Genomic DNA, 13,609 nt, shown 5'->3' with positions numbered 1-13,609 from the left:
AACAAAAGGAGACAGCACCGCTGCTTTATTGAGAAATCAGGGAGATCAACCCAAAGTGGTAATGACCACTTCAACAAAGGAAGCAACAATAAGGCTTCAACAGAAAGAGACAGCAACACTGCTAGCAAACAATATCCAGGCAGGCCACACAAACTAGTGAAGGCTGCCGTCACTCATGGGCAATCACTGCTCAGTTAAGCACTACTCACAAAGAGCCACACGCAGCAGGCTGTTCCACACCTAAGCCAGTAACACACTCTGACCCGCACAGAGGAAATCCACCAGAAACCTCTCCCTCCTCCTCCACACTGCTCTTCTCCAGCTTATATCACCCCTGAGGGTAATTGGTTGTAACGAGAGCAGATGAGCAGCAGGTGTGACCTAAAGGAGAAGGCAGGGGCAGAGAGAGACAAGGGGAGGGGCCAGAACGAAGGAGGAGGAGAGGGAGAAGACAACACCACGCCCACACACTCCCACAGCCTCCCAGGATGTAACAATCGGCTATGTACCACAGGCCTTCAAGCTGGCTGTAGTTAAACCTTTACTGAAAAAGCATCTCTAGACCCAGCAGTCTTAGCTAATTATAGGCCAATCTCCAACCTTCCTTTATATCAAACATCCTTGAAAGAGTAGTTGTCAAACAGCTAACAGATCATCTGCAGAGGTTTATTTGAAGAGTTTCAGTCAGGTTTCAGAGCTCAGCACAGCACAGAAACAGCTTTAGTGAAGGTTACAAATGATCTTCTTATGGCCTCTGACAGTGGACTCATCTCTGTGCTTGTCCTGCTAGACCTCAGTGCAGCGTTCGATACTGTCGACCATAATATCCTATTAGAGCGATTAGAACATGCTGTAGGTATTACAGGTACTGTGCTGCAGTGGTTTGTATCATATCTATCTAATAGACTCCAGTTTGTGCATGTAAATGGAGAGTCCTCTTCACACACTGAGGTTAATTATGGAGTTCCACAGGGTTCAGTGCTAGGACCAATTCTGTTTACATTATACATGCTTCCCTTAGGCAGCATCATTAGAAGACATAGCATACATTTACACTGCTATGCAGATGACACCCAGCTCTATCTGTCCATGAAGCCAGATAACACACACCAATGAGTTAAACTGCAGGAATGTCTTAAAGACATAAAGACCTGGATGGCCGCTAACTTTCTGCTTCTTAATTCAGATCAAACTGAGGTTATTGTACTCGGCCCTGAAAAGCTTAGAAATATGGTATCTAAGCAGATTCTTACTCTGGATGGCATTACCTTGGCCTCCAGTAACACTGTGAGGAACCTTGGAGTCATTTTTGACCAGGACATGTCCTTCAACGCACATATTAAACAAATATGTAAGACTGCTTTCTTCCATTTGTGCAACATCTCTAAAGTTAGAAATATCCTGTCTCAGAGTGACGCTGAAAAACTAGTTCATGCATTTATTACTTCCAGGCTGGACGACTGTAATTCATTATTATCAGGAAGTCCTAAAAACTCCCTGAAAAGCCTTCAGCAGTCAGTCAGATTGCCGCCCCTCCCTGAGCCTGGTTCTGGTGAACATGTGTTTCTGTTAAAAACGAGTGTTTCCTCCCCACTGTCACCAGTGTGCCTGCTCGTGGTCTGATTGTGTTTCCTCTGTAGGGTCTTTACGTACAATATTAACTGCCTGAGGTGACCGTTGTTGTGATTTGGTGCTAAGAAAAACTGAACTGAATCTGTGAAACCACTGCAGATCACTATAACACTAAACATTTCAGCCCTTTGGGGGGAGTTGTGCTTTTGTTGTGAAAATCTGTTCCTGCTCTTTTCCTCTGCAGGCATTACAACATGGTTTCCTGGATTTTGAAAGGTTCAGTGCAGAAGAATATGAACATTATGAGGTAACAGACTGCAGAGACTGTGCTACAGGTCGATATCAATGCAAACAGGACCAGGATACAGGAAGAAATAACTAACGTACGCTTGTTATTCATCCAGTTTATTTGCAGTGCTGTTAGTAACACAGTCAGGGCCAACCAAGAGCTCGTACGATGTCCAGGCCTGCCTTGGTGCACGCTGTACTTCCTCAGTTTCTCAGTTAGATTGATCCATAGCTCACCCGTCCAAGTGATAGACAGTCAGTGAAGTAAAGGTCAACAAAACTGATTTCCAATGAAAGGTAAAAGCCCGTACGTGTTCATTACTGCAGTGGTGGTATAATTAAGGTGTTCTGGATCCATGTTTTAACTGATATGTGGCTAACCTCTATCACAGTCTTTCCTTTCTTTTTGTGCTTTTAGCGAGTTGAAAATGGAGATATGAACTGGATCGTTCCGGGCAAAGTTCTGGCGTTCAGTAGCCCTCATTCTCGTGGTGAGTCAGAATCTCTAAGCTAAAAGCTAAAAGCATGCCTCCAAACCAACACCAGTGCTCACGTTGCTGGGCTGACAGAAGGCCTGTGCAGCCCCTCAGTGCCTGCACGTCCTGAAGCAGCTGAGAAGAGCTAACCTTACCCTGCTGTCTTCTGACGGCGTGCATTGTTTCCTGCTTAGTGCTGTCGTGTTGTTACGGCTGGATTAGACGAGCCTGAACCCTGCAGTGGCTCGGGGTTTCCCATGATGCACTCATGCTTCTCCATCCCTCAGCTCTTTTTACTTTCTGTGTATTTACACCACTTTGCACGTAGTTATTATTCCCCTCTGGCTCTCGTCCATCTCTTGTCCTGTTGTCCTCCCCCCACCCCGACCACATGAGGCAGATTGCGCCCCCTCCCTCAGCCTGGTTCTTGTTAAAAGGGAGTTTTTCTTTCCCGCTGTCAGCAGGTGCTTGGGGCCGTCCGATCGTTGGGTTTTCTCTGTATTTAACGTCTTTACCTTACAACATAAATCAGCTGACACTACGTCATTGAATCTTATTTTACGTTCGCATTAAAAACAGACGCTCGCTGATTGAAACGTATGACGTAACTCAGCTGTTGTTGACTCTGTCTCCAGGTTATCCCCTCCACACACCCGAGGCATACTTCTCATACTTTTGCCAAAATGACATAACGACCGTGGTTCGTCTGAACAGGACGTTGTATGATGGCAGGCGGTTTGAGGATGCAGGATTTGAGCACCACGACCTCTTCTTCCTTGATGGGACCACGCCCTCTGACCTCATCGTCAGACGCTTTCTGCATGTGTGTGAAAGTACAGACGGGGCAGTGGCGGTGCACTGTAAAGGTAGGACTGCAAGTCTTTATGTTTAATTGATGTCATTTATTTCTTTTATCTTAACTTTGTCTCTTTAAACACTCCATCCATTTACAGCTGGATTAGGCCGCACGGGCACTCTGATTGGCTGCTACCTGATGAAGCACTTCCGGTTTACTGCAGCCGAGGCGATTGCTTGGATCAGAGTCTGCAGACCTGGATCTATCATCGGTCCACAGCAAAACTTCTTAGAAGAGTGAGTTTGTGCCTCAGCTGTGACCGCTCAAACCAAACGGCCCACTTTCCGTGACTCCAAAGGTCTCGGTCGGAGACAATCATTAAGCTGTAGTCCGTTCATGAAAGTACAGGAGTAATGCTGTGCACACAGACACGTCTGCAACACTTCATTAGGATAATGTCACAAAACACAAGCAGACGGCAGCTTCACCTCCAAGGTGCACGGAGAAGACAAAGATCTGACGAGGTGAAGACTCCAGTCACAGAGTATCAGGGAACCATAACGTGTTAGTGGCCTTCATCAGGGTCATTGCGTTTGTGAAGGTGTGATTGGTCCACTTGGATCTTTTTCTGTTTCCAGTCTTTTTTATTTAAACACAAGCTGTTTGACATTTTGCAATGACCCAAAAGGCGTTGGCCACTGAGTACAGCTGTTCTCTAATACTTCGAGTGTCGCTGGAGTCTTCACACAAAGCACAAGTAGATCAGGAAGGGTTTGAGGGGTCACCTTGGCCTTCAACGTCGGCAGATCTCAGTCTCATCGAGCATCTGTGAGATGTGCTGGACAAACAAGGCCCGTCTGTCCTTAGGCTGTGGCATCTATTGCTGTTAGCACACAGGATGTTTCTCCATGCTGAGGTCATGGTTGGAGCATGCTGGAAATGTTAGAAGAGAAGCAAAAGGTGGAGGTCAGGGTGGGGCATTCCCCAGGGTGCCCATGTGCAGCTGGTGGTGACTGCAGCAGTGGGAAACTGGTGGATGATGAATCGAATCGAATTTAAAAAAGCCTGAAACTGTGATACTGCTGCAGACTGCAGTCACAGTGTGCAGCTGGTTTCTCTCCTCAGCTCTGGACGCACACTTCCTCCTTACGCCACAGTAGCGCTCTGTTGCTAATGGCTACTAGCTTTGTGTGTCTACTTACACGCTAAACCAGGATGTTGAATGTTGTACCTGCTAAACGTGATATCACAGTCAGTTTGTGGCGTGTGTTTGATGTTTGTGTGCAGGAAGCAGCACAGTTTGTGGGTTCAGGGTGACGTGCATCGGTCTAAACAGAAGCTGGTCCAACAGAGACTGAGTCGGCAGCAGCAGCTGCAGCAGCAGCAGCAGCTGCACCGCTCTGACTCTGTGCAGGGAGGCAAACAGGAGGCAGTGTCCTCGCTGCTTTCCAGCATGGATGACCTGTCAATCAACACCGTGCTCTGCAAGTCATATAGCTTGGATGAGGTCAGCGGTGTGACTTCATAGCACCTTTTCTTAATGGTTACTGCAGAATTCAAACAGGCTACTGAGTTCCGATCACAATGTTGTGTTTTCATGCTGCTAATTGTGTCTGTGCAGAATAACTGCAAAGAAGTCAGTCTGACACAGGGAGACGAACTGAGAGCACTGAAGGGAAAACGCCCACCGAGATCAGCGTCATCCTGCTCAAGGTACCAACATCTGTAATGTAATTAATGATAGATGGTTATTGTGGTCAGTGCAAGAGACACGTAGAGAATTAGCTCAAACGCTGGAAACAAAGTTTCTATCAACAAGGAGAGATAATAGACACCAATATGTTTTTGTGGATGTCAGAAAGTACGTACGTGACTGTTGTCGAATGCTACAGAGAACGCACGCTTTGTTTGCACGCTGTCTAACAGGCAGACCGGACTGCATGAAATCCTGCTGTGTTCTCATCTGTGCAGCGTGAATGTTGTGTGTAACCTGCTCGAGCTCATGTGTCCTTCTTTGTTCTTCGGTTAAACTGAAACCTAAATGCAACAGGAGAAGTTGTTGTCTTTTGGCGACTTTAGTTATGAGTGAGATTAAGGTTCTGGAGGTTGTCAGAGTATTCCTTCTACTGCCTGACGGTGTCCTCAGCTGGAGCCAGCAGGCCTCCATCTTTACTGTACACCGTGTTGGTGGAGCACCACTTCCCCTCCTGACGCTTTGCCAGAATCGCTCCTCCTACGCCCAAGTTTTTGCTGCAGCCGCGGCCTGAGCTGCGTTTCGATTGGCCTGCCCGCTGCCTCTGCTCTCCATCCTTGGCTGCAGCCAGACACACAATCAGTAGATAATACCTCTGCTCACTACAGTTTTTGTTTGGGTCCCTGAATCCACGGCACAAATATAGCAGATATATAAGAAGCTGCCATAGTTCAAGAAACATCTTATAAAAAGTAAATAGTTACAAATCGGGGATATGAGAGCTGCGGCAAAAAGAAACCAAAGGACGACCACGAACCAAACTCACGACGTGCCTCCGGCTTCTCCTGTAAACTAACATCACCAAACTGCTAACCTGACACAACCAAGAGCTGGGCTTCCACGGAGGTTAAATCAGGTACCTCCCACACGTCGAAGCGTGTTTGTATCTCGTCTCTTGTACAGAGTGTGAGTGCAGATGTTGATTCCTGCAGTGAGCGTAGAAATCAGAAGGATTTTTGGAGAAGTTGTTCGTTGTGCTTGTTTCTGTGAAGGATCAAGTTTTATTTGCTCTTGGATCACACACACACACAAATATGAGGTGTTCTTGTTTTCTGTGTCAGGTTAAACCTGTCCAAGACTTCACACCGCTCCATCCTCCCTCCCCCGAAGCCCTCCAAAGTCCACCTCACCCCTTCTTCTACTAAGACGCTGAGACGAAGTTCCTCTACCACCACTGCTCCGCAGATCAGGAGGTTGGTGTCTGTGCTTTTGTCCTTACTAGAAGCACATTATAATAAAACCAATGTAAAATGTGATGTGCTGATGTCTCCACAGTCCCTTCAGCCTCACGTTGTTCAGCACCAGGCCAGCACTGATTCACTGACTTCACACTTGGGACGTTCTGGTCATGAATCAGCCCAGCTGATGATGGACTCGCTGGAGACTGCATCAGCTCTCTTGCACGTTTAACCCTAGAACACTATCGCTATAAATAGTAACACAATCGCTAATGCCGGGTGATTTTTACCCGATATAATATAACCAATAAAAAGTAATCAAATATATCAAAATATGACAACACATGACAAATTAGAGTGGTCTTCTTTTACTTTCAACTGTGCCATGTCTAACAAAATGAAAGAAAAACCCTCCTAAAACAAAAGAATGACTCTGGAAAGCTGGTCTTTGGTCCACCCATTCCTGGGACATTTGAGACTTCCCTGGTGAAGGCACAGGCTCCTCGACACGCAAACAGCTGCAGGAGAGAGAAATCATGTAAATGTATTTGCTCGGGTGTAAATCACCCAGCGATAGCGTTCTCGGGTTAATAGGCTGTAAATGCTTTTTTAGCCCCAATAACTACTTTTCGTTTCGACAGAGCCAACAGTTTGTCACCACTTTAACTGGTCACGTGGCCCATTCTGTGATAACAGGGCCGACACCATAAATCATCACGTCTCTTGGGTATAGCAGGCAGGTAACTGTGAAAAACTGCGGCTGCATATTGCAGATATAACATCTGCTGGATGCTGAATGCCCCGCTGTCACAATCATTTTGCTGGAAGCAAAGGACACGTGCAGGTGCAAACACCAAACAACGCTTACAGGGGAGGTCGTGGCCCGAGGACTGAGTCAGACCATCGCCAAGAGCAGTCTGGGTGCTTCTGATAAACGGCTGCTGCCATTTGTCCATCCGAAGTTCAGAACCACAGGATGTAGACGGCCTGAAGCAACGTCTTGGTTGCGGAAACACAGACCTTTAGAAGTCGTACCAAAATCCACGCCTTAAACTTTGGCAGATCACATGATGGACCTAGCTTATTTGGCACGTTGTTGTAATGTTGTCTCCTCGTTTTCAGTACTTTAGTAACCAGGTTGGGTCAGAGAACCATAGCAAACCACATCTTTTGTAAGAGATTGGTGCACATTGTTCAAGAATTAACAACTGGACGCAAAATTGTCTTGCAAGACCAAGAGTGACACACTGCTTCTGCTACAGATGTTATTTATATTCTCCCAGATTTCATCGATAAAGTATGACAAACTTATATTTGTTGGTCTGTTAATGTTCTAATGATGCAGAGCGAGGGACACAAAGCCACGACGTGCTTATAATGCACTGTGAAAGCCTCTGAGCACACATGCTGGCAATGAAAGAGGAAATCAGTAAAATGAAGACAGAGATTCTGATGTTTCACGTCAGACTGAACACGGCACGCACACTTTATTTCACAGGTCATTCACATTCATGCACTGGATTTGTCAACAGGACTTTATCATACATAAAGCAAACTCACTATGTTCAGCTTTGCACTATTTCTTTCTTGCAGTAAAATTCTTAACATGCAAATGATGTTCAGCTTTGAGCGTGTTGTTGCTGTCATGCTTTCCTGTATCTGACTGTGTGACAGCAGCTCAGATGTGCTGTCTGATTGGTAGTTTACTCCAAAGGAGGGAAACCAGCTAATGCTAGTGTGAAGTGCTAAAATCAACAATAAAGTCCAAGTAATGACGAGATAATGACTCATGCTTCTCTTTGTTATCATCACACTGTCATTGTGTCATAACCTTCACTGAAAGTCACCTGACACTGCTGTGGGACGCTGTGGGATGCTGTGGGACGCTGTGGGATGCTGTGGGACGCCATGGGACGCTGTGGGACGCCGTGGGACGCTGTGGGACGCTGTGGGATGCTGTGGGATGCTGTGGGATGCTGTGGGATACTGTGGGACGCTGTGGGACGCTGTGGGATGCTGTGGGACGCTGTGGGATGCTGTGGGATGCTGAGACTGTGGATTCCATGTGCTTGGTATCATTTGGGGAATTTAATGACCAAAACATCAGAAATAACTGAGGCGACTCTATAAGGGAATCCCCTCTGTTGACACTGTACTGAGTCAAAAGTATAAGGAACTGAGCTACATGGATTACCTGCACATACACTGACCTACGTATATGAAACAGTACTGTACCATATATGTATAACAGGGCCTCTTAAACTAAAATCCTGGCTGTATCCTTACTGTAGTTAAGTTAAATACGTCCTCTATAGTCTCCAAATCATTGTCTGGTTGGGACACTTATATTTGTTGGTCTGTTAATGTTCTAATGATGCAGAGCAGGGGACACACATATATATATATATATATACACACATATATATATATATGTATATGTGTATATATATATATATATATATAAAAAAAACACCCAGCACGCCCCTGCGGGCGGTTTATCCTTCAAGCTCGGGTCCTCTACCAGAGGCCTGGGAGCTTGAGGGTCCTGCGCAGTATCTTAGCTGTTCCCAGGACTGCGCTCTTCTGGACAGAGATCTCCGATGTTGTTCCCGGGATCTGCTGGAGCCACTCGCCTATCTTGGGAGTCACCGCACCTAGTGCTCCGATTACCACGGGGACCACCGTTACCTTCACCCTCCACATCCTCTCGAGCTCTTCTCTGAGCCCTTGGTATTTCTCCAGCTTCTCGTGTTCCTTCTTCCTGATATTGCTGTCATTCGGAACCGCTACATCGATCACTACGGGCGTCTTCTTCTGTTTGTCTACCACTATGTCCGGTTGGTTAGCCACCACCATTTTGTCCGTCTGTATCTGGAAGTCCCACAGGATCTTAGCTCGGTCATTCTCCACCACCCTTGGGGGCATCTCCCATTTTGACCTCGGGACTTCCAGGTTATACTCGGCACAGATGTTCCTGTACACTATGCCGGCCACTTGGTTATGGCGTTCCATGTATGCCTTGCCTGCTAGCATCTTGCACCCTGCTGTTATGTGCTGGATTGTCTCTGGGGCATCTTTACACAGCCTGCACCTGGGGTCTTGCCTGGTGTGATAGACCCCAGCCTCTATGGATCTTGTGCTCAGAGCTTGTTCTTGTGCTGCCATGATTAGTGCCTCTGTGCTGTCTTTCAGTCCAGCTTTGTCCAGCCACTGGTAGGATTTCTGGATATCAGCCACCTCCTCTATCTGCCGGTGGTACATACCGTGCAGGGCTCTGTCCTTCCATGATGGTTCCTCGTCTCCCTCCTCTTTCTTGGGTTTCTGCTGCCTGAGGTATTCACTGAGCACTCGGTCAGTTGGGGCCATCTTCCCAATGTATTCTTGGATGTTCGTTGTCTCATCCTGGACTGTGGTGCTGACACTCACCAGTCCCCGGCCCCCTTCCTTCCGCTTAGCGTACAGCCTCAGGGTGCTGGACTTGGGGTGAAACCCTCCATGCATGGTAAGGAGCTTTCTTGTCTTTATGTCAGTGGCTTCTATCTCCTCCTTTGGCCAGCCTATTACCCCAGCAGGGTACCTGATCACGGGCAGGGCGTACGTGTTGATGGCCCGGATCTTGTTCTTACCATTCAGCTGACTCCTCAGGACTTGCCTGACCCTCTGCAGGTACTTGGTGGTTGCAGCTTTTCTAGCGGCCTCTTCATGGTTCCCATTCGCCTGCGGGATCCCCAAGTACTTGTAACTGTCCTCTATGTCTGCAATGTTGCCTTCTGGTAGTTCAATCCCCTCAGTTCTGACTACCTTCCCTCTCTTTGTTACCATCCGACTACACTTCTCCAGTCCGAACGACATTCCAATGTCATTGCTGTATAGCCTGGTAGTGTGGATCAGTGAATCGATGTCTCGTTCACTCTTGGCATACAGCTTGATGTCCTCCATGTACAGGAGGTGGCTGACAACTGCTCCGTTCCGTAGTCGGTATCCGTAGCCAGTCTTGTTAATGATCTCACTGAGGGGGTTCAGGCCTATGCAGAACAGCAGTGGGGACAGAGCATCTCCTTGGTAGATCCCGCACTTGATGGTGACTTGTGCTATGGGCTTGGAGTTGGCCTCTAGTGTTGTACGCCACATCCCCATTGAGTTCCTGATGAAGGCTCTTAGGGTCCCATTGATCTTGTACAATTCTAGGCATTCCAGTATCCAGCTGTGGGGCATTGAGTCATAGGCCTTCTTGTAATCAATCCAGGCAGTGCACAGGTTGGTCAGTCTGGTCTTGCAGTCTCGGCTGATTGTTCTGTCTACCAGTAGCTGGTGTTTTGCGCCTCTGGTATTCTTGCCAATTCCTTTCTGTGTCCCGCTCATGTATTGACCCATGTGCCTGTTCATCTTAGCCGATATGATGCCTGACAGGAGCTTCCATGTAGTACTGAGGCAGGTTATTGGAGGGGACCGGTCCCTTTTTTGGGGTCCTTGGGGATCAGGACCGTCCGACCTTCAGTTAGCCATTCCGGGTGTCGTTAACTAGCAGCTGGTTCATTTGTGCTGCCAGACGCTCGTGGAGTGCAGTCAGCTTCTTCAGCCAGTAGGTGTGAACCATGTCGGGCCCTGGTGCTGTCCAACTCTTCATACTGGAGACCCTTTCTTGGATATCTGCCACTGTGATGGTTACTGGACCCTGTTCAGGGAGGTCGCTGTGGTCTGCCCTCAGATCCTCTAGCCACTGAGCATTGCCGTTATGGGTTGCATCCTTCTCCCATATGCTCTTCCAGTATTGCTCCGTCTCCAGCCTTGGTGGTGCTGTTCTCTTGCCACTGAGAGTACACGTATACTGGTTCTGTGGAGAACAGCTGGTTTATTCTCCTGCCTTCTATCTCTCTGGTGTACCTCCTCAAGCGGCTGGCCAAGGCTGTGAGTCTTTGCTTGGCAGTTTCCAAGGCCTCAGGTATGGACAGCTTGCTATATTTCTTAGGCACCTTATTCGTCGCACCTTTCTGCAACTCCGTTAGTTGGCTAACCTCTCTCCGTGCTACTTTGATCTTGCCCTCTAGCCTCCTTCTCCATGGAGGGTACTGCCCCTTGTGGCTGTTCAACTTGTAGCCAAGCATCTCACTGATCACTGTTGCCGTATTGTAGATCAGCTTGTTAGTGTCGGTAATCGTGGTTGTAGGTATTGCCCGTAGTGCTGCATTAACATCATCTAGCAGACCTTCTGAGGGTACTTCACGTAATCTTGGTAACCGGCTACGGGGGATCCAGGTTTCAAGCTTGGCTCATGATCCTATTTTTCAGGTCAGTTCCTCTCGCACTCAACGATCCTTCTCCTATCACACTTGGGGCTATGTACCCAATCTCGGGTGGGGGTGATGATATCTCCCCCCTGACCTGGCGTCCTGACTCCTCCTTGCCGTAGGTATCGAAGAATCCATAGGTCCCTCATCCTATTCATGTAGCCCCTTCCGCCGGGGTTACTTGCGTAGTAGCATTCCAACAATGCCCTGTTTTCGTCCCTTGCCCACCGATGCCTTCTTGTTCCAGTAGCCCACTTTTCGTCAGGGTGCCCTGGTTCCTCAACACCTGACGCGGACCTTGTTGATCCGGGCGACGTCCGAGCCGGCATGCCTTCATAGGCTTGCTTAGCATAGGGGGTCTAGCCTTAGGACCCTTACTGGATACAGACGCCCCAGGCAGGAATCGAACTTGCGATCCTCTGTTCCAAAGGCGTGTAGTCTAACCACTACGCTATCCAGCTGCTATATATATATATATATATGTGTATATGTATATATATATTTATATATGTGTGTATGTATATATATATTTATATATGTGTGTATATATATATATACGTATATATATGTGTGTATATATATATATATATATATATATATACACACATATATATACGTATATATATGTGTGTATATATATATATATATATATATATATATATATATATTTATATATATATATATATATATAAATATATATATATATATATATATATATTTATATATATGAGTATATATGAGTATGCATTTGAAGTACACTTCAAATTGGGACAGCCGTCGTCGCGTGGCGGTGACGTAATCGCACTTAAAATGCGTACTTCAAGCGTGCAGACCCTGAATTGGGACACAGCCTCAGTGTTTCAGTCATAAAAACACTTCCTGTCTCCGCGGGGGCCCATCACGTATAGGTGTAACGGAGAAACAGCCAATCAAATCGCAGCTTTTCAGGCATTGGAAAAAAAAAGATTGTTTTTTACACTGAACTGTCTGAGCGCGGGTTCGAGTCCTGGTTGGGACAAAGGTTGTGTTACATTATCAAAAGTTAAACACCATTTTCAATCTACTTATTGTGGATAACATTTATTTTTTAATTTTTAGTTCATTATCATTTTATTTATATTATATAGTGTTATGGCCTGTGGAGCAATTTTTCTGCACCTATACTGTCACAAAGTGCATAACTCAGACTAAACTGTATCATCACAGTCTTGAGATGATACATAGCAGACATATAGTCTACAATTATGGAGACATCCAACTTTTAATACAAAGACTAAAGCTAAAACTATAATACAGATACATTCTGATGACATAGAACATGAAGCTTATACATAATTTCAATAAGGCATGTCTGTGATAAATCATCTGTCTGCTTCCTGGTGGCTGTTAGTTTATGTCTATTCATTTTCCAGCACAAACTCAGTACTGACATCGTTGCTTTATTCCAGTCATGCTCTTGCCAGCCTCCACTCTGCATGCTTTAAATCGGTTGCTCTTCTGCATTTCAGATCTGCAGCCATGCAGCCCGCCTCCTCTCCTTTCTCCTCCTCACCGTGGTCACTCAGAGCCCTGTCCCAGCCTCCATCTTCATCTTCATTACTATCAGCATGTTGACTCTGGGGTGGTGGTTGTGCAACATCCTGTCACTGCTGGGATTCTTTCTGCTATGATGGCTCATAACTGCCAAACAGTTACATTTATTTCTGTATCTCAATAAATCATGTTGAGTTTTTCCACGTGATCTCTCCTTATTGAATTACTTTTGTAGATAAGCTTCAAGCTAGCAAGCAACAATACCTACATCAAATATATTATCACCAGAAGTGAGAAAGTGTCTGCAGCTCCAGCTGTGCTGCATGTATTAAAGATAACGTCAGACATTGTGTGGGGGTCATGTCTGACACAGGCTGTACAGTCACACAGATAAAAGACAGCAGTCATGTTTCTAATAATATAAATGAAAACAGAAAGATTATGAAGATAAAAGCTGTGAGACTGCTCTAGGATGACTTGTTATCATTACATGAAGTGATTTAGAAATAATATGTAAGCTTTCAGGGCAGCGCTCACAACTTATTTAAACTGATTACCTGATGGGGAGCACACACAGATATAGAAACATATAGGTGAACTCTAAGAAGAAAACTGTGTTGATATTTTTGCAGAAAACTATTTATTTACACTTTTATATTTACAATCAGTTTATATTTATAGAAACAAAAGAAACATTCACAACTAGAACAAAACTGTCTTATATA

The 13,609-nt window shown here is 46.1% G+C and overlaps 1 protein-coding gene across 5 annotated transcripts in view; it reads left to right on the top strand.

Moving 5' to 3' along the window:
- Window positions 1-13,062, top strand: part of LOC146554373 (dual specificity protein phosphatase CDC14AB-like) — a 25,561-nt gene extending 12,499 nt beyond the window's left edge. For 2 of the 5 annotated variants that reach the window (XM_085253429.1, XM_085253424.1), the window contains 8 exons: window positions 1,817-1,879; window positions 2,279-2,351; window positions 2,972-3,202; window positions 3,290-3,428; window positions 4,420-4,639; window positions 4,754-4,845; window positions 5,947-6,078; window positions 12,860-13,062. In XM_085253429.1, coding sequence (XP_085109555.1) covers window positions 1,817-1,879; window positions 2,279-2,351; window positions 2,972-3,202; window positions 3,290-3,428; window positions 4,420-4,639; window positions 4,754-4,845; window positions 5,947-6,078; window positions 12,860-12,965 — 1,056 coding nt within the window. In that variant the 3' untranslated portion in view covers window positions 12,966-13,062. Of the gene's footprint in view, window positions 1-1,816; window positions 1,880-2,278; window positions 2,352-2,971; window positions 3,203-3,289; window positions 3,429-4,419; window positions 4,640-4,753; window positions 4,846-5,946; window positions 6,079-6,160; window positions 8,496-12,859 lie in introns of those variants that run through there. The other 3 variants (XM_085253425.1, XM_085253426.1, XM_085253427.1) reach the window with 3 other exon arrangements.
- Window positions 13,063-13,609: the final 547 nt, after the last annotated feature.

Source organism: Mchenga conophoros, linkage group LG18, assembly GCF_057382185.1.
Source record: "Mchenga conophoros isolate Kocher_MC1m ecotype Shallow Benthic linkage group LG18, M_conophoros_male_GT1.1, whole genome shotgun sequence".
NCBI lineage: Eukaryota > Metazoa > Chordata > Actinopteri > Cichliformes > Cichlidae > Mchenga > Mchenga conophoros.
The sequence above is the reverse complement of the archived record's forward strand: the minus strand, read 5'-3'. Positions and strand labels throughout refer to the sequence as shown.